The sequence below is a fragment of the Malania oleifera genome, chromosome 9, assembly GCF_029873635.1.
Source record: "Malania oleifera isolate guangnan ecotype guangnan chromosome 9, ASM2987363v1, whole genome shotgun sequence".
In the NCBI taxonomy this organism is placed as follows: domain Eukaryota; kingdom Viridiplantae; phylum Streptophyta; class Magnoliopsida; order Santalales; family Ximeniaceae; genus Malania; species Malania oleifera.
Window position 1 is genome coordinate 34,192,813 of NC_080425.1, and position 27,921 is coordinate 34,220,733.

At 36.8% G+C, this 27,921-nt stretch overlaps 1 protein-coding gene and 1 pseudogene across 1 annotated transcript; one reads left to right on the top strand and one right to left on the bottom strand.

Moving 5' to 3' along the window:
- Nucleotides 1–2,322: 2,322 nt before the first annotated feature.
- On the top strand, nucleotides 2,323–2,841 carry LOC131163420 (uncharacterized). The gene has a single exon (XM_058120007.1). It carries the CDS (start codon nucleotides 2,323–2,325, stop codon nucleotides 2,839–2,841), a length of 519 nt encoding a protein of 172 aa, XP_057975990.1.
- A 144-nt stretch (nucleotides 2,842–2,985) lies between these two features.
- The window catches only part of LOC131163421 (uncharacterized), a 42,324-nt pseudogene continuing 17,388 nt past the window's right edge, over nucleotides 2,986–27,921 (bottom strand).

Genomic DNA, 27,921 nt, shown 5'->3' on the forward strand with positions numbered 1-27,921 from the left:
CAAGTGTTTATTAAGAAGGCCATGGATACACAACACTGGGGCTGTTCCATCATCTTTGCATCAGTGGGTGAAATTCATTGTGGACGAGAAATTGGTATGCGTCTGCGGGGAAACAGACTTGATGGTAACCAAACCCACCTCCACCCCCTACATGGAAGCAGCTGAGAAGGCCTTAGAAGATTCGTTGCGGGCTTTTGAAATCATCAATGCAATGACTGTGACTGAAGGATCTCCAATTCCACAACCCCGTGTTTCCTTTACTACTTATAAAGTTGCCACAAAACTGAACTGGCAGGGGCACCATTCGGGTTGGGGGCTAGGAAGGTGCTTGTAGGGAATTCCAAAGCCGTGGATGGTTCCAGAGGTGAAAAACATATATGGTTTGGGTTATAGACCCGCTTTTGCAAATAGAAAGAAGAAAAAGGCAGAGAAAGAGGCGGAGAAGGGAGAGACTCACCGACAATACCAACATTCAGTGGGGATTAGGTGTTCCATATATAGATCAGACCTTCACGAATAGTAGTCATGCTGATCTCGAGACAGAAATGAGGCAGCTGAGTATATCTGTTCTGGACTCAGAGGCTTCCCCAGACACCTTGAAAAAGTGGGTTCGTTGTCTTCAACCAGGAGCGGAACTACAAAACTGGAGCACTTTTGACTTTCCTACTGTTTTCATGTAATAATTTTTATTCTTATTTTTCCTTTTAAAATTTTTATAGTTTTGTAACCCGGGGGCATTATAGTCCCGGGCTGTTTTTAATTTAATGAAATTGAATTATGCATTTCTTGACATTCATTTGCATCTTAAGCTCAGTTATCAAAAATTTGTTTGCTATGACTTCATGCAAAAATAGGGGAGATAATGACACTAGTACCCTTGACCAAAAAATTAACATTAATTTTGAAAACATAATTCATGAAATCAAAATTGAAGAAAGTGAGGTGAACTTATCCCTCGAAATGGAGAGAATGTTGAAGTCTGATGAAAAGCCAACACTAACTAGTAGTGACCCCACCATCATAATTAATCTAGGTACTGAGGAAGAACCCAAACAGGTGAAATTTGGAGCGTGGTTGGAGGGTGAGGAAAGGAACAAGATAATTGAGCTACTAAAAGAATATTGGGATGTGTTTGCTTGGTCATATCAGGATATGCCGAGTCTAGACACAGATTTGGTAACCCATAAAATTCCCCTCTACCTAGATTCTAAGCCGGTGAAGCAAAAGTTAAGGAGAATGCGGCCGAAAATGTTGCTTAAAATAAAAGAGGAGGTGCAGAAACAATTTGAGGTTAGGTTTCTGAAGGTAGCCCAATATCCAGAATGGATGGCTAACGTCATCTTGATAGTAAAAGAATGGCAAAGTACGAGTTTGTGTGGTCTATCGGGACTTAAATAAAGCTAGCCCTAAAGATAATTTCCCACTCCCACACATTAATGTTTTGGTGGACGATACAACAGGGCATGCTCTATTTCGTTTATGGATGATTTTTTGGGAAACAAACAAATTAAGATGGCCCCAGAGGACAAGGAAAAAACCACTTTCATCACATTATGGGGAGCCTTTTGTTACAAGGTTATGCCATTTGGTTTTAAGAATGTCAGGGCTACTAACCAAAGAGCTAAGGTGACCCTGTTCCATGACTTAATGCACAAGGAGATTGAGGTGCATGTGGATGACATGATCTTCAAGTCACGGAATGAAGATGACCATGCAACAAACTTAGAGAAGTTACTCAAGAGGCTTCGGAATTGCTAGCTAAAATTGAACTCAGAAAAGTGTATTTTTTGTGCCACTTCAAGAAAATTGTTGGGGTTTATAGTAAGTGAGAAGGGAATGGAGGTTGACCCTGACAAAATCAAAGCCTTTCAGGAAATGCCTAGCCCCAAGACTAAGTAGAAGGTATGGAGTTTCCTGGAAAGGATCAATTACATAGCTCGATTTATATCCCAACTGACCCCCACCTGCGAACCCATTTTTAAGTTGTTGAGAAAGAACAACCTGGAGAGGTGGAATGAGGAATGCTAAGAGGATTTTGAGAAAATAAAGGAATGCCTCCTGAATCCCCCAATTTTAGTACCCTCGGTGCCTGGAAGGCCGCTAATTCTATACCTAGCAGTATCAGAGAACTCCATGGGTTGTGTATTGGGCTAGCATGAAAAGCCAAGAAGAAAAGAAATGGCCATTTATTACTTGAGTAAGAAGTTCATGGAATACGAGTCTAAGTACTCAGACTTGGAAAAAACATGTTGCGCTTTGGTATGGATGGTCAGTAAGTTGAGGCAATACACATTGTATTACTCAACTTGGTTGATTTCCAAAATGCACCCGATCAAGTATGTGTTCGAAAAGCCCGTAGTGACAGAAGGGGTGGCATGGTGGCAGATGCTTTTGATTGAATATGATATCACCTATGAAATCAGAAAGGCTATCAAGGGAAGCGTCATTGTGGAGTATCTAGCAGATAGAGCTGTGGAGGATTACCAGCTTATAGAGTTTGACTTCCTGGATAAAGACATTGATTTAATAAGCCAAGAAGAATATGATTATGAAGGTTGGACGATGTTATTTGATGGTGCGGTCAATGTGTGGGGATATGGAATAGGAGCCATACTCATATCATCAGAAGGGAAACATTATTCGGTTGTAGCCAAGCTTGTTTTTCCATGCACCAATAACGTAGTAGTGTACGAAGCATGTGTATTAGGTTTGCAAGCAGCCATAGACCAGGGCATTAGGGAATTAGCTATGAAGGGAGTTTTAGCCTTGGTTATTCATCAATTAATTGGAGAATGGGAGACTCGAGATTCCAAACTGGTGCCATATCAGGAATACATTTAGAAGACAATCAAAGGCTTTGATAGCATCAGTTTCTCCCACCTACCAAGGGAAAGAAATTTGATTCCTGATGCGCTGGCTACTCTAGAAGCTTTGTTCAAAGTAGAACCGGCAATGGAAATTGAGCCAATTCAGATCAGAATACGATCAGAGCCCACTCACTGTGTAGTGGTAGAAGAAGACGATGGGAAACCTTGGTTCCATGACATGAAAACATACATCCAGCAAAATGAGTACCTCGAAGGAGTAACCAGCAATGATTGAAAGACCATCAGGAGGTTGGCCATGGGATTTTTCTTGGATGGTGAAGTATTGTACAAAAGGAACCATGATATGACCCTCCTACGATGTGTCAAAGTGTAGGAGGCACAACAAATCATGCATGAAGTCCACGAAGGAGTTTGTGGTACTCACGCCGAGGGTCATTCGTTGGCTCGAAAAATCCTTAGGAGAGGGTATTATTGGATGACCATGGAAAGAGATTGCATTGAATATTCCCGAAAATGCCATAAATGCCAAGTTTACAGAGACTAGATACAAGTTCCACCAGCTCCACTCCACATTTTATCCACACCTTGGCCTTTTTCAACTTGGGGTATGGACATGATTGGACCAATTACTCTGAATGCCAGAAATGGGCACCACTTCATCTCTGTGGCTATTGATTATTTCACCAAATGGGTAGAGGCGGCCTCATACTCTAGTGTTGTGTAGAACGTAATCAGTTGCTTCATAAAAAGAGAGTTGATTTTTCGGTATGGAATTCTTGAAAGTGTAATATCAGACAATGCCAAAAACATGAACAATGAAGTAATGACAAAGTTGTGTAATCAATTCAAAGTTAGGCCTCACAATTCAACTCCTTATAGGCCACAGATAAACGGGGTAATGGAAGCAGCGTGTAACAACCTGCTTGATTTACCATATAATTTTTTTCCCACATAATAGCATACATAATATCCAGTTAAACTATCATAGTCATGGTCAACCTGGACCCATGGGTACTAGGGATATATTTGTCATAATACTCTGATACCTAAGTAGCGGAAAATATAAAAATCATATACATGCCAAAATACAAGAAACCAAATCAGAGTTCTAATAATTCTGTCATTAGCATATACATACATCCCAAAAGACTAAAATGTATCCTAGGGTCATAACCTAAAAATCCATCCTACCCTAGCTCATCCACTTACCCTACAAATAGGGTAGCTCAACCCACTTCTACTCCTGCGGGGCTCTATCCGCCCTCCCACCTGGATTTCCTGAAATATTTGTAATGCTGGGTTGAGACACCTCTCAGTACGGGAGACAAATTAATATCAGTGTATGGCAATATGAGTATTTTTTATGATATACATATAAACAGTACATAATTCATAACTGGTATAACAGTTGTATCATATTACATAAAAACATGGTTTATCATAACATAGCGTATTATACTAAATTTATGTACTGAGAAATCATCTTATATAACCATATCATATGTAACTTGTTACCCAGGATAGATAGTTAGTTAGCTATCGTCATTCTTACCCCCCACACGACAGGGTTGTGTGGCTTGAAGGTAGGACCTAGCAATGGCTGGTTGACCATACTAGATTAAACATAAGTCTATAAGTACAATGGGCCTATTCCACCTGCGCCGGTCTACCATGGGAACTACGACATTCCCATAAAGCCACATCGAATGTCATCTCCCATACTCTACATAAGATGTGTGGTAGCACTAACATATTCATATTCATAAACATATAGCTATGGTACTGTGCTTCATAAAACTAAAGTAAGCTATCCGGGTTCTGATAACATGTATTACATTTCATATTTAAACATAACTTTTTCGTAATTCAGAGTAATATCTGATGTAAAAATATTTCATAATTTCTTGCATATCATACGTAATCACGGCATTAGCGCCGGCATAAATCATAACGTAAAATCACGACTTTTTCGCCGACGTAATTCATAATGTAAAATCACGGCATAAATGCCGGCATATTTCATAACATAAAGATTACGGCATCTACGCTGGCATAATTCATAACATCATAAACATATATTCTTGCATTATTTAACATAATCTTTAAAACATATTTCCTGTACTGTTTTTAGGATTTTCCTGAAAACCGCTATAACATACTTATCTAGAAAACTCATAATATTTCAACATAGCATAATTTCATGAAAATATTGTACTCATGCCACACAAATATACATAACCTTATAAACTCATAATTAATTTCTGAAATCATATTTCCATAATAAACGTATTAAAACAATTTTCCTATTTAACAGCAGTATTCCCAAACATAGGTCTAAATCATACATATTTTCTTGAGAATAAATGCTGTTAAATTCATAGTAATTTCATGGAAAATACTGACTTAATTTATCCCCTTACATGACTTACTGAGAAGCCCACAAAATACTCCAAATTAACACCCGTGTGTTCCCTAGCTCAACACCCTCAAATTGAATTTTCCCAAACCAAACTTCAGTATAATACTATCTAAAGCATTTTCCCTAATTCAACAATACCAAATAACTTATAAAGCCTAATATAACTTACTTACCCAGATTTTGGGATGGTGCCCAAGTTGGCCTAACCAGCGAACTACTTTACCAGTCTTGAAGAGAATCTTCCCAGAAGTAGTGTGGCTGCTTCTGATTGTCGAACTGGCAAAGGACGGAGCCGAAATCGAAGAGAGAAGGTGAGAGAGACGTAGGAGAGAGAGAGGGAGAGAGAGAGGGGGGGGAGAGAGAGAGAGAGAGAGAGAGAGAGAGAGAGAGAGAGAGATAGAAGGTTTCTGAAAATTTTATCACAGAAAATCCAGAGTTGGCATATTTATAAAATTCTAATTCGTCGACGAGACACGTCACCTCGTTGATGAGTTCATGAAAAGAGTTTGTTGATGAATACTTACTCCTCGTCAATGAGTTTCAGGCCTTGAAAATAGCCCTCTCGATAATTTCTCATCGACGAGACACGCATCCCCATCGACGAGTCCAACAGGCCTGCTCATTGACGAGCACTCTGCACTCGTCGATGAGACTGCTAAAATTCCTTTTCTCTCATTTTTTTATTATTTAATTACTATAATTCTTCGAGTCTCTTTACTCTCCTCTCCTTATAAAATTTTGTCCTCGAAATTTACTATCTATATTGCTCCATCCATTAAAAAAAAATGGCTACTTACGTTATTACTTACCCTCACTTATGGAGGAGAAATGTCGTGGTTACATCAGGGTTCTGGGAGATTACATATTCATAAAAGAAAAATTCTCTCAAAACCAAAAAACTACGTATTCTATAACCTATAATAACACTTATACATATATTATCCCGCTTATCAAACCTTACCTACTTAACATAAAATTCTCCATTTGTCTAGTGCTGGTCCCCACTGAACAAATGTGGGTATTTCTGATGTATTTCTTCCTCAAGCTCCCATGAAGCTTCTTCCACCACATGATTCCTCCACAAGAATTTAACTAATGGAAATTTCTTATTACGCAGTTCCTAGTCTTTCCTGTCTAAGATTTGCACTGGTATTTCCTCATAAGTTAGTGATTCTCTGAGTTCTATCCCTATATAACTAACCACGTGGGAGGGATTTGGGACATATTTACTTAGCATGGAAATATGAAACACATCATTTATTCTGGATAAAACTGGTAGTAAGGCTAGCCGACAAGCAATTGACCCCACTTTCTCAAGTATCGTGAAAGGGCAAATGAACCTAGGACTCAACTTACCCTTCCTCCCAAACCTCATAGTTCTTTTTATTGGTTCTATTTTAAAAAATACATGGTCTCCTACTTTGAATTCCAATTTCTGGCGGTGATTGTTTGCATAGCTTTTTCGCCGACTCTAAGCTGCACTGATTCTTTCTCTAATAAGCCAGACTTTGTTGTATGCCTGCTACACTATTTCTGGTCCCACAACTCGCCTTTCACCAACCTCATCCCAGCATAAAGGAGAATGGAATCTCCTAACATATAGCGCCTTATAAGGTGCCATGTCGATACTAGTCTGATAGTTGTTATTGTATGCAAATTCTACTAGTGGTAGATATTGGGTCCAACTACCCCCAAAATCTAGCACACATGCGCATAGCATATTCTCTAATATCTGAATCATCCTTTCTGACTACCCATCCGTTAGAGGATGAAATTTCGTGCTGAATGACAACTGAGATCCCAAAGCCTCCTGCAAGCTCCTTCAAAACCGTGACGTGAAACGTGGGTCTCGGTTTGATACTATAGACATTGGCACACCATGTGATTGCACTATTTCTTAAATATATATTTCTTCTAGTCTATCTATGGACTAGTTGATTATGATAGGGATAAAGTGAGCGGTCTTCGTCAATCGATCTACGACTACCTAAATAGCATTCTATCCCTGTCGTACTGGCGATAAGCCAATCACAAAGTCCATAGAAATGTGATCCCATTTCCACTGTAGGATGTAAAGTGGCTGTAACTGGCCCGCCGGCCTCTGGTGCTCAGCCTTAACCTACTGGCATGTCAAACATTGTTGTATAAACTCAACAATCTCTCTCTTCATACTACTTTACCAGAAATACTCTCGCAGATCTCTATACATTTTAGTGCTGCTCGGATGTACCGTGTACAGGAACCTGTGAGCCTTCTCAAGGATCATCCTTCTAATATCCTCATCTGCAGGCATGCACAATCTGGTACGTAACCTTAGAGCTCTGTCATCAGAAATATTGAACTCCTCTCCCTTCCTGTCATACACCTTCTTTATCAACTTCATCAACTTTTTGTCATTGTTTTGGGCTGCTTTAATCTTTTCATATAGAGTAGGCTGCACCACTAGGTTGGTAATAAATGCCTAGTGTTCACTCTCTACTAATTCCACTCCAAGACTTTCCAAATCCATCTAGATTGGGCGCTAAATTACTACTGCTAACTGTGTTGTTTCTCCTAATTTTCAGCTCAAAGCATCAGCCATCACATTAATTTTACCTATATGGTGGCTGATAATATATTCATAATCCTTGATGATTTCGAACCATCTTCTTTGGCGCATGTTCAACTCCTTCTACGTGAATAAGTACTTTAAACTCTTATGATCTGAAAATATTTCACATCTTTCTCCGTACAGATAATGCCTCCAAATCTTTAGTGCATGAACCACTGCAGCCAATTCTAGATCATGAATAGGATAATTCTTTTCATATTCTTTCAATTGTCTAGAGGCATATGCTGCTACTCTGTCCTACTACATCAATACACATATGGGCCCCTTCAAAGATGCATCACAGTAGATCATGTAACCATCACCTCTCGATGGAATAGTCAATACTGGTGCTGTAACGAGCCTCTGCTTCAATTCTTGAAAGCTTTGCTCACAATTGTCATCCCATTCAAGCCTGACATTCTTTCTAGTTAGTCATGTTAGAGGTCCTGATAATCCTAAGCATCCATTTACAAACCAACGGTAATAACCTGTCAGTCCTAAGAAACTTCTAACTTCCTGGACGTTCCTCGGTCTGACCCAATTTACCACTACCTTTATCTTGCTAGGATCTACAAAAATTCCATCCTCTAATATAACATGCCCCACAAACACAACTTTTTTTTAACCATAATTCACAATTTCTAAACTTGGCATATAACTTCTTTTCTTTGAGCATCTGAAGTACTAGTTTTAGGTGCGTCTCATGCTCCTCAAAACTTCTTTAGTAGACCAGTATGTCATCAATGAAAATTACAACAAACTAGTCTAAATACTGGTGAAAGATTCCATTGACCCTATGGGTCATACCCGGTTTTGATAATAAAAAATACTCAAGTATTTGATGGCTATCTAGTTCATGTGCAGGTTTATATTGGTAGATACACTCATGACACATGAAGTAAAGCTTGAAGACCTTGAATATCATTTTTGTTGTATTTCATTATTATTTAATTCGGGTCTATAATATTTAAGTAGGAAAGGTTAATAATATTTAATGCATATCATGTTGACCTTATAGGTCATGCCCAGTTTTGATAATGACAAATACTTATGTATTTAATGAATATCTAGTTCATGTGCAGGTCTATATTAATAGATACATTGATAGCAAGTGAAAGCTTAAGCCTTGAAGACCAGTTCATGTTTTTCAGTTGTAGTATATATATTCAGTGGTGAAATTAGTCTATAATAGTAATTAGGACATTCGGTTTGTAATAAGCATACAAAACACATGCATGGTTTATTATGTAAGCTCAAACCAAAATATGAACTAAAAGTGACCTTAGAATGTCCTTAGGGTTTACCCTTCGGTCGACCGACACCGAACTTTTTTGGTGTCATCAAAATCAGACATAAATGACCCTAAGACACACACATTTGCACCTATGTTTCAAAGGTACTTGATTAGGGTTTGTGTGATGTATAACAGGACTAAAATGCACACATTGTGCACTTTTAGTCGACCGGTCAAGGCAGTTCATTTTGCCCTAGTCAACCGAACCTACGCAGTTCAAAATCCCCCAGTCGACCGAAACCCTTTCTAGTCAACAATTTGACCATCTAGTCGACCAAGAAAAAAATGAACTCCAACTACCTGGTCGACCGAGGGTCCTCGAGAAAAATCCCAATGGTCTGGTCGACAAAACCAGTCAGTTCAAAATGGCCCGGTCGACCGAACCTTGGTAAAAATGGGAAATCGCCCACTTTCGGTTGACCGACCACTCAGTTCAAAAATGCCCTGGTCGACCAAACCATATGAGTCCTGGTCGACCGAACTTGTTCTAGTCGACCGGACCTCTCAAGTTGCTCCTCATTCTTTTCCGCAATTAATATTTTTAAATAGGGATAAAATGTTTAAAATATCATTAAAATTTTCTAACAATTCCTAATAGGTCCCCAACGGTCATAATTCAAGGGGTGTCTATATATACCCGTTCATTTGGGAAAATTAGAGAGTGGATTAGCACATATATTCAAAAATTCTCTCTCAAGCAAAAATACTCTCTTTTGTTCATACTACTCATATTCTCTCTGCAAACGCTCTAGCTTACCTTCTCAAGTTCAAAATCCTTTGTAAGTGCTTTGAGTGTATATACAAAAAGGTTTGCTCTCATTGTTTGAAGTGTTTGAATCTATTTTTCTTACGAGAGCATAACCTAAGTATTCTTAGAAGGCTTTGCTAATAAGTTTATCCTAAGAAAACTTGTATTGAACTTCCGAGTGTTACATTCTCATTGCAATATCTTAGGAAGTTTGTATTTGTTTTTGGCTTGCAAAAATATTTTCAAACATACTCAAATATCTTGTTATATTCATATTGACATATTTGTGAAAAGATATTTGTGTGTGATATATTAATCTTTGTGGCAATATCTATTCAAGTATATATCATTTGCTGAATACAAAGATTATCTATTTTGCAATCCAAGAATATACACATTCACGTGATTAAGATATTTTGCTAATTGATATTCTTGAGGCTTGCTTGATATTCTGTGTGAACACGTTTGATTGAATATTTTGAAATACACAGATTGTTGTTGACACTCTCACGTACGCATTACACTGATAGAAAATATCTTTGACAGTTGAACTATTTAGACCACACTGAGCTTACATTTTAAATCATATGCGGTGTATGTGATTGAACGCATTTTGGTACAAATCTGATTTACGTGAAAGCACTTTTATATTATACCATTTGATTGTATATCTGAGTGATTCCAGGTGTGGCTTGAGGGGGCGATAATCCAACCCAGTAAGGATTGGTGTAAAGGTTGAGGTTAGCCCTGTGCTAATTGAGGTGCCTCTCCACTTGTTTAAGTGAGCAAGTTATTGTGGTAATCCTTGTGCTAGTTAGCCAAGGCGGGGACGTAGGCAGTTGGCCAAACCTCGATAACATATCTGTGTGTCACCCTCTCTTTACTGCTTTATGGTGCTTGCGTGATTGATTAAACTGCTTTATTTAATTTCTGGTATATTTATATTATTTGCACTAGATTGGCCATAAGGTTGTGAACATACTGCTATTAGGAGGAATACCGAGGGGTTAAATTTTAAAAATACCAATTCACCCCCCCCCTCTTGGGATTACGGTAAAGCTAACAATTGGTTTCAGAGCCACGTAGCATAGACTAGTTGTTATTTTTCAAAAAGATCACATATGGCTCATAGCTCCGTGACCCCTTTCCCTGAGGGACCATTTTCCACACGACCTCCTATTTTCAGTGGTGTTAATTACACCTTTTGGAAACAGAGGATGCATACCTACCTTCATAAATCTGATTGGAAGGTGTGGAGGATTGTCTCTAAGGGAAACTATGTTCCTATGAAAACTTAGGGTGCAGCTAGGGTTCCTAAGACTGAGGATGAATTTGATGATGATGATATGAAAGCTGTTAGTCTTAATGCCACTGTCATGAATATTTTATATTGTAGTCTTGATGTAAATGAATTTAATAAGATTATGACATGTTCTACTGCAAAAGAAATATGGGATAAGTTAGAGGTCACATATGAGGGTACTAGAGATGTGAAAGATAGTAGGATAGATATGTTGACCAGTGAGTATGAGACCTTTAGGATGAATGTAGGTGAGTCTATTCAGAGCATGTACACTAGAATCACACATATCATAAACTCACTACATGCATTAGGAAAGACCTATCTCACATATGAGATGATCAGGAAGATCCTCAGAGGCTTACCTCCTATTTGGGAAGCCAAGGCTATGGCCATTGCTGAGGGTAGAGACCTTAAGGTTATGACCTTAGATGAATTGATAGGTTCCTTGACTACTTATGAATTGTCCATAAATGAGAGACTTAATGAGCATAATAGGGCTAAGAAAGTGACTGCACTGAAAGCATCTAATAACACAGCTAGTGAGTGCAGTGAGTCTGACACTGATGATGAAATGACTATGCTAACCAAAAAGTTTAGCAGATTTTTCAGGAAGAACAGGAAGCCGTTTAAAAAATATAGACTCCACTAATGAGAAGGGAGAGTCTAGAAAAAGAAAATAAAAATCAAATGCTCCTACATGCTATAACTGCAACAAGGTGGGTCACATCAAACCCGACTGCCCACTTCTGAAAAAGGAGGCTAAGAAAAAGAAGAAAGCCATGAAGGCTGGGACTTTATGGGACCAATTTAGCAACAGCGACTCGGATTCAGATTATAGTGACACGGAGGTCGCTAATCTGTGCTTGATGGCACACGAGGATGAGGTTTTGTCTTTTTGTTCATCATCTTCTTATTATTCATCTAATGATTGTGATTCTGACAGCATACCTACATTTAGAGAATTACAGTTTGAATATATTCGTGTTTCAAAATTGTTAGGCAAAATGATCAAAGAGAATAATGATTTGAAAAAGAAATGTGAAAATTGGTCAAAATTGTTTAACATGGCAAAAACCTCTTATGTTTCTATTTTAAAAGAAAAGGATACTACTATTGTTGAGCTTGAGAGGAAATTGGAGGATAGCTCCAAAATCATTTTTAAATTCACCAAGGGCAAAGAAAACTTTGAAAAATCACTTGGTGCCCAAAGAAACTCCTTAAGTAAAGAGGGTCTTGGTTTTAATGGTATTGAAAATGTTAGACGACCTCATCTTTACTTAGGACATTTTACACATGATTCAAAATTTCATATTCCTCCTAAAGAACCTAAGCGTAGATTGAAATGTTTTAAATGTAAACAGATTGATCACATTCAATTTGATTGTCCACTTAGGAATAAGCATGCTAGAATTAGGAAGGTATGGGTAGTTAAGGAAGATCTAGCCACTAACCCCCGTGGACCCAACAAAATTTGGGGACCAGCATCAGTCACTTAGCTTATTTTGCAGGTATGCCTAAGATCATCCTCCTCCAAGGACAAATGGTACTTGGATAGTGGGTGCTCATGGCACATGACCGGCGGCAAGGGCAAATTCACATCAATCGTTCCCAAGGATGGAGGTTATGTAACATTTGGGGACAATGCCAAAGGGTGTATCATTGGGGTAGGTAAGGTTGGTAAGGATTCCTCTCCTACTTCTGATAATGTTTTGTTGGTTTATAGACTGAAACATAATCTACTTAGTATAAGTCAATTGTGTGACATATGATATAAAGTATCATTTGAAAATGACAAATGCATAGTAGAAAATAAAATGGATCACAAAGTGCTTTTTACTGCTAATAGACATGAAAATGTCTATATTACCTCACTTGATAATTTAGCTTCACAACAAGTAATATGTTTTTCTGCTATAAATGAAGCTAGTTGGTTGTGGCATAGGCGTTTAGGACATGCTAGCATGGATTTATTATCTAAACTTGTTAGAAAAGAATTGGTTAAAGGTTTGCGTAAAATGTCTTTTGTAAAAGATAAAATCTGTGATGCATGTTAAATGGGTAAGAAAACAAAATCTAGTTTTAAGAAAAAGAAATTCATATCTACTACTAGACCTTTGGAGATGCTTCACCTAGATCTATTTGGACCTAATTTTGTGTAAAGTCTTGGTGGTAAATCGTATGCTTTTGTAATTGTAGATGACTTTTCTAGATTCACATGGGTGTTGTTTCTTGCACATAAAAATGAATCATGTGAACAGTTCACCAAACTTTGTAGGAGAATCCAGAATGAAAAAGGATATAAAATCACTCACATAAGAAGTGATAGAGGCACAAAATTCAAAAATGAAAGCATAGAAAAATACTGACTTAGAGGGCATTTCACATAACTTCTCTACACCTAGGACACCCCAACAAAATGGTGTAGTGCGAAGAAAGAATAGGTCACTGTAAGAAATGGGTAGAACTATGTTGAATGAGCATAACTTACCTAAATATTTTTGAGCCGAGGCCATTAATACTTATTAGCTTTACTGTGATCCCAAGAGGGGGGGGTGAATTGGTATTTTTAAAATTTAACCCCTAGGTATTCCTCCTAACAGCAGTATGTTCACAATCCTATGGTCAATCTAATGGGAATAATATAAATATATTAGAAATTAAATGAAACAGTTTAATTAATCGCACAAGCACCAGAAAGCAGTCAATAAAAGGTGACACGTAGATATGTTATCGAGGTTCGGCCAACTACCTATGTCCTCGCCTTGGCTAACCAGCACAAGGATTATCACACTAACTTGCTCACTTAAACGGGTGGAGTGGCACCTATACAAACCAGGTCAAATTATCACAGAGCTGACCTCAACCTTTACACCAGGTCAATTAGCACAGGGCTGACCTCAACCTTTACACCAGGTCAATTAGCACAGGGCTGACCTCAACCTTTACCAATCCTTACCGGGCTGGATTATCGCCCCCTCAGGCCACACCTGGAATCTCTCAGTTATACAAACAAAAGGTACAATGAATGGGTGCTTTCATGTAAAGCAAATTTGTACCACAAATGCGCACAATCACAAACACCATAGATGATTTAAAAAGTAAGCTCTGTGTGGTTTAGATATTTCAACTCTCAAATATGTTTTCTATCAGTGCAGTGAGTACGTGAGAGTATCAATAACAATCTGTGTATTTCAAAGTGTTTCAATCAAATGTGTTCACACAGAATACCAAGCAAGCCTCAGGAATATCAATCAATAGAATATCTCAATCACATGAATATGTATATGCTTGGATTGCAAAATAAATAATCTTTGTATTCAGCAAATGAAATATACTTGAATAAATATTGCCACAAAGATTAATGTAACAAACATAAATATCTTTTCACAAATGCTTCAATGAAGATTCCACAAGATATTTGAGTAAGTTTAAAAAATGTTTTTGCAAACCAAAAACAAATACAAACTTCCTAAGTTGTTGCAATGAGAATGCAACGCTCGGAAGTTTTAATAAGTCTTCTTAGGATAAGCTTATTAGAAAAGCCTCCTAGGAATACTTAGGTTGTGCTCTTGTTAAGAAAATCGATTCAAACAATGAGAGCAAAACCTCAAACCAATAACACTCAAATACACTTACAAATGATTTTGAACTTGAGAAGGAGAGCTAGAGTGTTTTTAGGGAAAGTATGAGCAATAGGAATCAAAGGAGTGTATTTTTTCTTGAGCGAGAAAATTTTAATCCTTTTGCTAATCAATCATTTAATTTTCCCAAATGAAGGAGTATATATATAGACATACTGAAAATTTTGATTGTTGGGGACCTATTAGGGATTATTGGAAAAGTTTAATGACATTTAAATCAATTTAACCCTATTTAAAAAAATATTTAACTGTGGTAAAAATCAGGGCAACCCGAGAGGTCCGATTGACCAGAAATGTTTCAATCGACTAGGACTCATATGGTTCGGTCGACCAGGGGTTTTTTGAACTGAAGGCTCGGTCGACCAGAAGTGGGCGATTTCCCAATTTTTCGAGGTTCGGTCGATCGGGCCATTTTGAACTGCCTGGTTTGGTCGACCAGATCGTTGGGAATTTTCCCGAGGACCCTCGGTTGACCAGGTATTTGGAGAACAAAAGTTCTCGGTTGATCGGGAGGTCAAAATGTTGACCCCCAGGTGGTTCGGTCGACTGGGGTCAAATGAACTATAAGTGCTCGGTCGACCGGACCATGGTCAATATGTTGACCCGGACCGGTTTCGATAGACCAGGAGGAAATAACCTATATGGGTCGATTGACCGAAAGTATAAGACTTGTACATTTCTATCCTTTTTCAAGCATGCAATTACCCAAGTCAAATATTCAAACATATGTATGCATGAGTGAGTGTCCTAGTGTTATTTGGTCCAAAACTAAGACACCAAAAAATTCCGGTGTCGATCGATCGAAGGGTACACCCTAAGGTCATTCTACGGTCACTTTTTGGTTTGAGCTTACAAGATAAACCATGCATGTGATGTGTGTGATTATTACAAACTGAATACCCTAATTATTATTACAGACAAATTTCACTAAAAATATTACAATTAAGAACATGAATTTGCCTTCAAGCTTTAAGCTTTCACATGCCATTAATGATCTGCTAATATGGACCTGTACATGAACTAGATATTTATTAAATACCAGAGTATTTGTCATTATCAAAACCGGGCGTGACCAATAAGGTCAACAATACTGCATGTTATGTTATGAATAGGGTGTTAATTAGACCATCAATTAATAAAACCCCTTATGAATTGTGGAACAACCATGAGCCTAATATTTCCTATTTTCATGTGTTTGGTTGTAAATGCTTTGTGCTTAGAGATAATGAATATCTAGGAAAGTTGGACTCTAAATCAGATGAAGGCATCTTCCTAGGCTATGCACTTAATACTAAAGCATATAGGGTTTTCAATAAAAGAACTTTAATTGTCATTGAATCTATTCATGTTGTGTTTGATGAGTCTAATCCATTTTCTAATAAATATGATGAAGATGATATTGATATTAGAAAATGCTTAGAGAAAATTTCTATTAAAAACAATGCAAGTGAAAATCAAGAAGCAAATGAAAAATCACTTGAAGAAAATGAAAATGGAAATCAGGAGTTGCCTAGAGATTGGAAATATATAAAAATCCATCCTTTAGACCAAATCATAGGTGAACCATCCTGTGGCGTAGCCACAAGATCCTCCTTGAGAAATATAGTGGATCATTCCGCTTTCTTATCTCAAGAAGAACCTAAAAATATTAAAGAAGCCATAGAGGATGAGTCTTGGGTGATGTCCATGCAAGAAGAACTTAACCAATTTGAAAGAAGCAAAGTGTGGACCTTAGTTCCTAGGACAAATGAGCACACCATCATTGGAATTAAATGGGTATATATAAACAAGAAAGATGAGAATGGGGTCGTAACTAGGAATAAAGTTAGACTAGTTTCCCAAGGGTATAACCAACAGGAAGGGATTGACTTTGATGAAACATATGCTCCTGTTGCTAAATTAGAAGCCATTCGTATGCTACTTGCCTTTTTCGGTTTTAAAAATTTTAAACTATTTTAAATGGATGTTAAAAGCGCTTTTCTAAATGGCTACATTAATGAAAAAGTATACGTAGAACAACCACTCGGTTTTGTAAATCATAAATATCCTAATCATGTTTACTGGTTATCTAAGGCCTTGTATGGATTGAAACAAGCTCCTAGAGCTTTGTATGAGAGGTTTAGTGGTTTTCTACTAGAAAATGGGTTTACCAGTGGCAAAATTGACACTACACTTTTCATCAAGTCCAAAAATGATGATATGTTGCTTGTTCAAATTTATGTGGACGATATCATTTTTGGGGTAACAAATGATGAGTTGTGTAATGAGTTTGCCAAAAGCATGAAAAGTGAATTTGAAATTAGCATGATGAGTGAACTTAGTTTCTTCTTAGGGCTACAAATTAAGCAAGCAAATCATGGAACTTTCGTATGCCAATCTAAATACATTAGGAACTTGCTAAAGAAATTTAATATGGAAGATTGTAAAATTTTGATACACCTATGAACTTTTCCAATAAGCTTGATAAAGATGAGTAAAGAATCCCTATTGAAGTAAAATTGAATCGTGGCATGATTGGGAGTCTCCTATATCTCACTGCTAGTAGGCCTGACATTATGTTTAGTGTGTGTATGTGTGCTAGGTTTTAGGCAACCCCTAAGGAATCTCACTTAAAAGCTGTCAAACGAATCCTTAGGTATCTAGTTGGGATTATAGAGTTAGGCTTGTCGTACCCTAAGCATACTACCTTTGAGATTATTAGTTACACTGATGCTGACTTTGCCAGTAGTAAGGTTGAAAGAAAAAGCACTAGCGTCATTTGTCATTACTTAGGACAATCTCTTGTTTCTTGGTTCTCCAAGAAACAAAACTCAGTTGCCTTATCCACATCCGAAGCTGGATATATTGCGGCTGGAAGTTGTTGTGCCCAAACTCTTTATATGAAACAACAACTTGTAGATTTTGGATTGCACTATGAAACAATACCGATCAAATGTGATAATACTAGTGCAATCAACATCTCTAAAAATCCTATCTCACATTCATGAATTAAACACATTGAAATTAGACATCATTTTCTTCGTGATCATGTGCAAAAAGGAGATGTGGCTCTTGAGTTTGTATGCACTAATGAACAGTGGGTCGACATATTCACTAAACCACTACCTGAGGATAGATTCATACAAATTAGACGTGAGTTAGGCTTAATGCATAGTAGAGAAGCTTCCTAAACTTAAATGTTTCTTAACTTGCATAAATTTTGGGGGAGCCCTCTCATGGGAACTTTCCAAGTCTTAGCAACTACTTCTATTGTTGACTTATCTTCTTGCTTTAGACTTTGTGAAAGTTGATTGCTGATTGTGTGCATATGTCATATATATATATATATATATATATATATATATATATATATATATTGCATGCTTATATTGACTATCATCTGTGTTGCACAATATGTCCAATTCATGCTTATATTGATATTTTATCTGCTTGATTGGACCATACTGAACTATTTGAGTAGTTGTGGATAAATTGTTAGGAATTTTCAACTCAAACAGGTTACACTTATACAGGTTTTCTTTTGGAAAGTCCAATTTACAAATGGCACTCTGTTGAAATTTTCAAAAATTCTTTCCAAAATTATTCTTGTATAAATGTAATATTCACCCACTGCCTAGAATTTTAATTCAAATGGCCCTTTTTACTATTGCCAAAAGGGGGAGATGGAAAAGGGGCAAAAATAATGGGTTTGCTTAAAAATACATTGGATGCATATTGTGAGGGGGAGCCTTCCTAGGCTTAACCCTGTATTTTTGCTAATTGTATTGGTCATCATAAAAAAGGGTGAGACTGTTGACCTTATAGGTCATGCCCAGTTTTGATAATGACAAATACTCATGTATTTAATGAATATCTAGTTCATGTGCGGGTCTATATTAGCAGATACATTAATAGCACGTGAAAGCTTAAGGCTTGAATACCAGTTCATGTTTTCAGTTGTAATATATATATTCAGTGGTGAAATTGGTCTGTAATAGTAATTAAAACATTTGGTTTATAATAAGCACACACAACACATGCATGGTTTATTATGTAAGCTCAAACCAAAATACAAACTAAAAGTGACCTTAGAATGTCCTTAGGGTTTACCCTTCGGTCGATCGACACCAGACTTTTTCGGTGTCTTCAAAATTGGACATAAATGACCCTAAGACACACACATTTGCACCTATGTTTGATAGGAACCTGATCAGGGTTTGTGTGATGTATAATAGGACCAAAATGCACACATTGTGCACTTTCGGTCGAAAGGCCAAGGCAGTTCATTTTGCCCTGGTCGACCAAAACAGGTCTGGGTCAATAGTTGTCCAAGGCCCTGGTCGACAGAACCTATGCAATTCAAAATCCCCCGGTCGACCGAAACCCTTTTTGGTCAACAATTTGACCATCTGGTCAATCGAGACAAAAATGAACTCTAACAACCTGGTCGACCGAGGGTCCTCGAGAAAAATCCCAACGGTCTAGTTGACCAAACCAGCCAGTTCAAAATGGTCCGATTGACCGAACCTCGGTAAAAAAGGGAAATCGCCCACTTTCGATCAACCGACCACTCAGTTCAAAAATGCCCTGGTCGACCAAACCATATGAATCCTGGTCGACCGAACTTGTTCTGGTCAACTAGACCTCTCGGGTTGCTCCTCATTTTTTACTGCAATTAATATTTTTAAACAGGGTTAAAATGTTTAAAAGATCATTAAAGTTTTCTAACAATTCCTAATAGGTCCCAACGGTCATAATTCAAGGGGTATCTATATATACCCTTTCATTTGGGAAAATTAGAGAGTGGATTAGCACATATATTCAAAAATTCTCTCTCAAGCAAAAATACTCTCTTTTGTTCATACTACTCATATTCTCTCTGCAAAAGCTCTAGCTTACCTTCTCAAGTTCAAAATCCTTTGTAAGTGCTTTGAGTGTATATACAAAAAGGTTTGCTCTCATTGTTGAAGTGTTTGAATCGATTTTTCTTACGAGAGCATAACCTAAGTATTCTTAGGAGGCTTTGCTAATAAGCCTATCCTAAGAAAACTTGTATTGAACTTCCGAGTGTTGCATTCTCATTACAATATCTTAGGAAATTTGTATTTGTTTTTGGCTTGCAAAAATATTTTCAAACTTACTCAAATATCTTATGATATTCATATTGACATATTTGTAAAAAGATATTTGTGTGTGTTATATTAATCTTTGTGACAATATCTATTCAAGTATATATCATTTGCTGAATACAAAGATTATCTATTTTGCAATCCAAGCGTATACATATTCACATGATTAAGATATTCTGCTGATTGATATTCTTGAGGCTTGCTTGATATTCTGTGTGAACACGTTTGATTGAATATTTTGAAATACACAGATTGTTGTTGACACTCTCATGTACGCATTACACTGATAGAAAATATCTTTGAGAGTTGAACTATTTAGACCACACTAAGCTTACATTTTAAATCATCTATGGTGTATGTGATTGAACGCATTTGGGTACAAATCTGCTTTACGTGAAAGCACTTTCTTATTGTACCATTTGATTGTATATCTGAGTGATTCTAGGCGTGGCCTGAGGGGGCGGTAATCCAACCCGGTAAGGATTGGTGTAAAGGTTGAGGTTAGTCCTGTGCTAATTGACTTGGTTTGTATAGGTGCCGCTCCACCTGTTTAAGTAAGCAAGTTATTGTGGTAATCCTTGTGCTAGTTAGCCAAGGCGGGGACGTAGGCAGTTGGCCGAACCTTGATAACATATCTACGTGTCACCCTCTCTTTACTGCTTTCTGGTGCTTGCATGATTGATTAAATTGCTTTATTTAATTTCTGGTATATTTATATTATTTGCACTAGATTGACCATAGGGTTGTGGACATACTGCTATTGGGAGGAATACCTAGGGGTTAAATTTTAAAAATACCAATTCACCCCCCCTCTTGGGATTACGGTAAAGCTAACATATCATGCATGTAGGAACTACAAGCTCAAAGACCTTAGAACGACTCTAGGTCCTTACACAAAATCAAGACTATAAATGGACCTTAGGGAGCACCCTTCGGTCAACCTTCGGTCGACCGACGCCGGATTTTTTCGGTGTTTTAAAGAATACCTAGAAATGACCCTAGGACACTATATATATATATATATATATATATATATATATATATATATATATGATTTTTAGAAAAGGGTGATCACATATTTAAAAAGAACCAAAATGTATGAAAAATACATGTTCAATCGACCGTACTACTCAAGTACAATAGCTCTCAGTCGACCGAACCGATGTCGGGTCAATAGTTTGACCACTTCCCGATCGATCGAACTTGCCAGTTCATTCTCACCCGGTCGACCAAACTCTCTCTAAGTCAACACATGGCCATATGGTCGACCGAGCCAATTTCTTAAGCCAATGCCCTTGTCGACTGACTTCCCACGTATGAGAACTCAACACTCTAGTCGATCGAACTACTTAGTTCAAAATCCTCCCGGTCAACCAAACCACGCAGAAAAGGAATATCGCACTTGGGATGCCATGTATGGTCGACCGAACTTCTAGCTCATTTCTTACCCGGTCGACCGAACTTGCACAACTCGGTCAACTGAACCTTGCTTCAGTCGACCGGTGCTCTCAGGTTGTCAAAATATTTTTACCGTGGTTAAAGTTATTAAACGGGGTTAATTATGCTAAAATATTTTTAAACAATCCCAATAATACCCTACATATCATGAATGGTTATATTTTTGGGGAACTTTATATATACCCCTTCATTTTCAAAAATTAGGTGGAGATTAGCAAGATTATTAACGAAATATCCTCTAAAATTTAAAAAGCTTATTTTGCCAAATACTATCCCAAATACTCCTCTACTTCGGTTTCTTTGATCATCCAAGCCTAGAGAGAGTGTTTAGATTATTAGCGTTTTCTCCTAAATAGCCCTATACTCTTATTGATATTTGTATTGTTTGATTTTTGTTGAAAGTTTGGCTAGGGTTCTTCCCATAGATTTAACTTGATAAATCTTGTGCTGGGAAAACCCTTTAGCTTGAGGATCTTTGCATTGTCATTGCAAGATTCCTTAAGTAATTATTTTTGTGTGCAAAATATTTTATAAAGCTTGTTTTCAAACAAACTCTTGTGCTTGATACAATTTGAGAAAATATTTTTGAGTTCGTTTGAATAATTATCCTAGCATCTTTGAAACACTAATCTGATATTGAAATTTCATATACTTTGTTTTCAAAAATTAGCTTGCTTGAACACTCTTGTGCTTGATTGAGTATAATCATTATATTGAGTGTAGATTGCATATACACCACTTAAAACATTTATTGTATTCCAGGCATGGGCCTAAAGAGGGAGAGTAGCCCTATTGAATTGTCTCGGACTGGCTTAGACCCGATTAGGAAAGTTAGGTATGTCATCCTGATAAGGCGTGTTGGTTGAGGTCAGCCCCTTGAATTGACCTAAGTGTAACCGGTGCTGCTCCACCCGTTAAGTGAGTCATTAGTGAAATCCTTAGGCTTACGAGCTTGAGGCAAGGACGTAGGCACAGTTGGCAGAACCCCGATAACATATCGTATGTCTATTTATATTTCCGCACTTTATATTTACCGCACGTGTATGTTATGGTGTGAATGATGTGATCTAAATTTTTGCATATTATTTTTATCGGCGCATTTGGAACTGTATAGACAGACCCTAGGTTGCGAATATACTGTTGTTGGATTAACTAAACTTGGGAATAAATTTTAAAGTTTCAATTCGTCCCCCCTCTTGGGAATACACCAAAGCTAACAATTGGTATCAGAGCCTCGTTGCACTAGACTTAAACATTTTTACAAAAAGATCGCAATGACTCAATTTGGCGTATCCCCATTCAGAGAGGGACAGTCACCTTCTAGGCCTCCTGTAATTTGTGGTGCCGATTACACCACTTGGAAAATTAGAATGAGCGTATTTATAAAATCAATGAATTAGATGGCGTAGCGGGTGATTGTTAATGGAATCTGTATGCTCTTGGATGAAAACGATAGTAGGTTAATGCATGGGAATTAATATGCCATGGACATGTTATATCTTGCATTAGATTCTGATATTCTTGTTGAGTTCGTGGCATGTATGACTGCAAAGGATATTTGGGATGGACTCGAAAGGAAATATGGAGAGTTGCAAGAGAATAAGACCACCACTCAAGGAGTGGTAAGTGATATGGAAATGGCATTAACAGAATAAGATGTAACGACTCGAAAAATAATGATATTTAAATAATAAAGGGATCAAAAATGGAAACTAGAAACAAAAGGAGGCAGTCGACGATGTTGCATTTTGGAAAGGATAATCCCAAGGAATTTTCAGTTCCTTGTCAACGAATACAAGGGACTCGTCGACGAGGGTATAACAGGAGCTCGTCGGCGAGGATAGGATTCATTGACGAGAAGATACCGAGAGAGGATTTTTTGGAATCCTGAAATTTGTCGATGAGGGTTGAAGTTCGTTAATGAATCTCGCAGTATAAATAGGGTTAAACAAAAATTTTCAGTCATTTTCCTCCGCCGAATCCCTCTCTCTCTCTCCTCATACGATTTCTCCTCCTTCTTACTAAGATTTTGGGTTGGATTTCCGCTAGTTCGACAATATGAAGCCACCACGATGCTCTTGGAAAAGTTCTCTGCAAGTTTGCCAGAGCGGATCGTAGGTGGGGTTAAGTTGGAAACCATCCCAAATCAAGGGTAAGACTTTCTACTCAGTATTTAGTTAATTGAAAGTTGTAGGAAGTGATATACGCGTAGAAGTACTAAACTTTAGTTCCGGGGAATGCTGTTTCCAGGGTGTTGAGTTGGAAACCCAGTGGGTGCGGGACATATTTTCTTAGGGGCTTTTCAGGAGTCAGGTAAGGAGATAAACTAAGCTAGTTCTTTTAAGAAAATGTACGTATATATAGCATTTGATTTCAGGAAAGTAAATATGTCTATATATATGATTTATATTTGAAAAAACACTGTTGAAAATGATGGTATGTTGAATATATGAAAAACCTATTCAGTGTGACATGAGTAGAAATTGTTATGAAATACTATTTTCTGGAAATGTGATTATGATATGGATTTTTATAATGGAAAACTGGCGTACGGGCTGAGATTTTTATATATGTTTGCCAACGTATGGGCCGAGCTATGTGTATGATTTGCCAGTGTATGGGTTGTGTCATGGATATGATTTGCCAGCGTATGGGCTGTGCTATGTGTATGATTTGCCGTCGTACGGGCCGAGTTTTGGAAATGATTTGCCAACGTATGGGTTGTGCTATGATATGATTTGATGGCGTACGATCCGAGCTATGATAAAATGTGAAATACCGCCGTACAGGCTGATGTTTTTCATGATATACATATACATGCAAAATGATATGATTAATTTGATAATTAATGATATGAAATATATATGTATCAAAGTTTTAGTATATGTTATATGATATCAGAACCTGGTTGGCTTGGTCTAGGCTAGCACTTGCACGGTACCGTTGTTATGTGTCCATGGTCATCATGATCATAATATTTGTGTTAACGCCACTGTACAGAGTGGTGTGAGATTAGATGGTCGATGTGGTTTTTAAGAAGTGTGTGAGCACCCTTGGTGTACGGACCAGGTCTGGAAAACCTATCAAACTTATAGACTGTACTTTTGACTTGGCAGTGGTCGGCTAACCATTGTTAGGTCTCGCCTTCGGGCCACACAACCCAGTCATGTGGGGGTAATACATGACAACAACCAGTTAACCTACCAGGAATGTTTTTGTATTATTATTATTATATGACATGAAATATGTTTATGAGAGGTGTCTCACCCCAAAATTTTATAAACTTTTCATGAGCCCCAGATAGGAGAGCGGGAAAAGCCTTGCTGATCTAGTGTTGTTTGTCTGCCCTCTTTGAAGGGTAAGTTTTAGTAGGGACAATTGGATTTTGTGGGAAATGTCCCTAGATTTTGTTTTTGGTATGTATATACTGAAATACAGTGTATATAGTGACTATGGTGTTTATGGTAATGTGATGGACTCTTTCATATTTATAATATTGTGATTGTATGTTTCCTACTGCTTAGGCTTCCATTACGTGTTCTGATGTATCCCTAGCACCCACGGGTCCAGGCGAATTATAATCTGCTGAGTTGAGTTTTATGATTTTGTAATATAAAAAAAGATGTGGAAATTAAGCAGGTCGTCACAAAAGAGGTATATGATTCTAATTCAAATTCAATTGATGATTCTTACATTAATTGTTGTGATATGTTGAATGCTGAATCATCCGTTAAATACCATAATAATTCTATTGATGATGCATATGATGATTCTTATGTTGAATGCTATGTTGTGTCATATAATGAATCATCTAATATTTCCTACGATAATACTGTTGAAATTGCATGCAATGATTCATATAACAACTATGATATATCGTATGATGAATCATATGCTGAAGTGATAAATGAAAGCATGCCCTAGTATAAAAAGCTAGATAAAACTTTATTGAAAATGAATAAATTTCTAGCAAAGTTATCTAAGAAGAAATTCATTTTGAAAAAGGAAAATAAAAGCATGGCAAAGCATTTAGGAAAAATAAAAGATTATTATGCCATCTTAGAAAAGAGAAAGATTAAGAAGATCTTGAAAATTGCCTGCTTAGATGAAGAAATGGATAATTATTTTATAGTTGCTTTCAAAATTAAAAATGAAAAGAATAATCATAATAAACCCTTAGGAATTAAAAGGAAAATTCTATTCAATAATGGCTCAAGCTTAATTTATATATCCCATAGTGTTGCCTCATCAAGAAAAAAGAATTTAAATAAACATAATTTTTCACATATATACAAAATATGCTTATTTCATGAAAGAAAAAGGCACGTGTAGCTTAACTGTCTATTTAGAAGTGCCAGAGGTTTAAGTAAAGAGATGATATGAGTTATCATGATAGCAAACCCAGCAGAAGATGAGGAAGGATGGTTTCAATAGATATTACAAAATTATTTGATTCTTCCTTACTTCCTAGGTTTAAGGGTAGTGATGACTATAGGCTTGGGAAGTGGTTGGTGCTTAAAATTCCAAATCTTAGTATATTCATTCACTATACACTATATTGAATACTAAGATCATTAGAAATTCAAGCGAACATGCAATTCAAGCAAGATATCCAATATGAACTCAATTCATTTATATCACAATAATTGGATAAAATATGAAAACACCGGCTATAGCATACTTGAATGAAATCCACTTCCAAATGGACAAGGCTTTCTTGCTTGATAAATAATTCTAAATGCTTAACTCATGCTTGCAGATAAAACATCATAAGTTAAGAAACTGTTGTCCATTGCACAGAGATGAGTTTTAGGGATCCATCATATTCTATATATCCTTAACCCTAATCTCATTAATCAAAATATGGTCATCATTCTACGTATACGCACTAAAGATAATAAATTCCATATCTATCGAGTGCTAATAAAAGGTCATCCTCCTTGTAATCAAAATTAGAGGCATCCACTAGGGGAGTGTCCCTTTTAAATTTAGATTGTAGTTATATTTATAGGATACTTTCCACTCTCCGAAGAGAATTGTTCAAGGAAATTCAAATACTCATAAATGCCCTTTGCCTAAGCGGTTGGACATATCCACTTCCATGAAAATATCTTGAATCATGGCCACATATATTGAATACTCTTCGAACTTAATAGAAATTATAATCCTTAAGAGTATTTAATCTACTTCACACGCATAGCTCTCAAAACGTTAAGTCATATCCTTTAGAGCTTCATATCCTTTGAAATGAGTTGAATGGCTAAGTTGGTTGCACTAGGTCTTAATCTAGATGAATATATAAAATTCAAGTAGACCTATGCATATGCATTTTTAAATTGGAAACCATTCGAATTTGTGCGTCTCACATGTATTAAATTCATAAGAAAAGAGGCAGACATAGGCTTATCACACTTAAACGAATATATGTTGTGAATTTTTGGTCAAATAAGCCTATAGCATTCATGCCAAGATTAAACCATTGAGAATCTTATAATTCTTGGCTAAAGAAATTAGAAATTGAAAAAGGCATTAAGTGAGTTAAGTGCATAACTCAGGGGGAGCTTTTGCCTTCATATCTACATAAATGAAAATGCTCTTATATTCTTATATCATTTATGTCTTTATGCCTTAATGAATAACCATGCCTTATTGAACTCAAATCTATCCTCTGCTCTCTATATTCTTTAATGGATAGATTATATTTTATGAATTGTTGATTACTACTAGATTGCATGCTTGTATTGAAAGCCTCCTGCATGGTGGGTGCAGTTGATGATAATTGCATGCTGGTAGTGGATATAGGTTCTCGTGTTCCTTGAACTGAATAATATATTGCTTATTTGAATCTATCAGGTACAAGTTTTATGAGAAAATTTCTGATTTACAGACGACATGCTGCCAAAATTTTAATAGGAATTTTCCCAAAATAAAACCTTGTGCTAAAGATGATTATGATAAAATTAATATTAAAACATTTTTGAAAGGATGAGTGAAGCCAAATAAATAATTAAACTTCATCCTAGCATAATCATCAACCATTTAGAAAGGCCTAGACCCATCCCTATAGGAAGCGCATAAATGATCCATATGCATTACTTTCGTCTACTGAATCTCGAGGCTCTTGAGAATACCCTAAACGTTATATCCAGTTCTTAAATGCTTGTGATTTGATATGGAATGTTCTTAGGTCATGAACATTATTGCACGCCTCAATATATACTCTCTGATGCATCTATGATCTATAGGGACAACTATACTAATCAAGTGACAAATGAAATTGACAAATACTCAGTATAGTTGATTTTAAATATTTGAATTGATGGCTTATACTACTAAGCATAATGAAATTAATTTTTGGTTAGTATAAGTAGTTAAAGAATCTAAGCGCACACTCAAATTGATAGGGGGAGCATCTAAACATAAATTCCTATTTTGTTTTACTCACAAATATGTTTAGCTTAGATCTATTATTGAATCAAGTGTGGCATGTGTTTAAATGAAATGCTTTATTAAAAATCATAAATTTGAAATA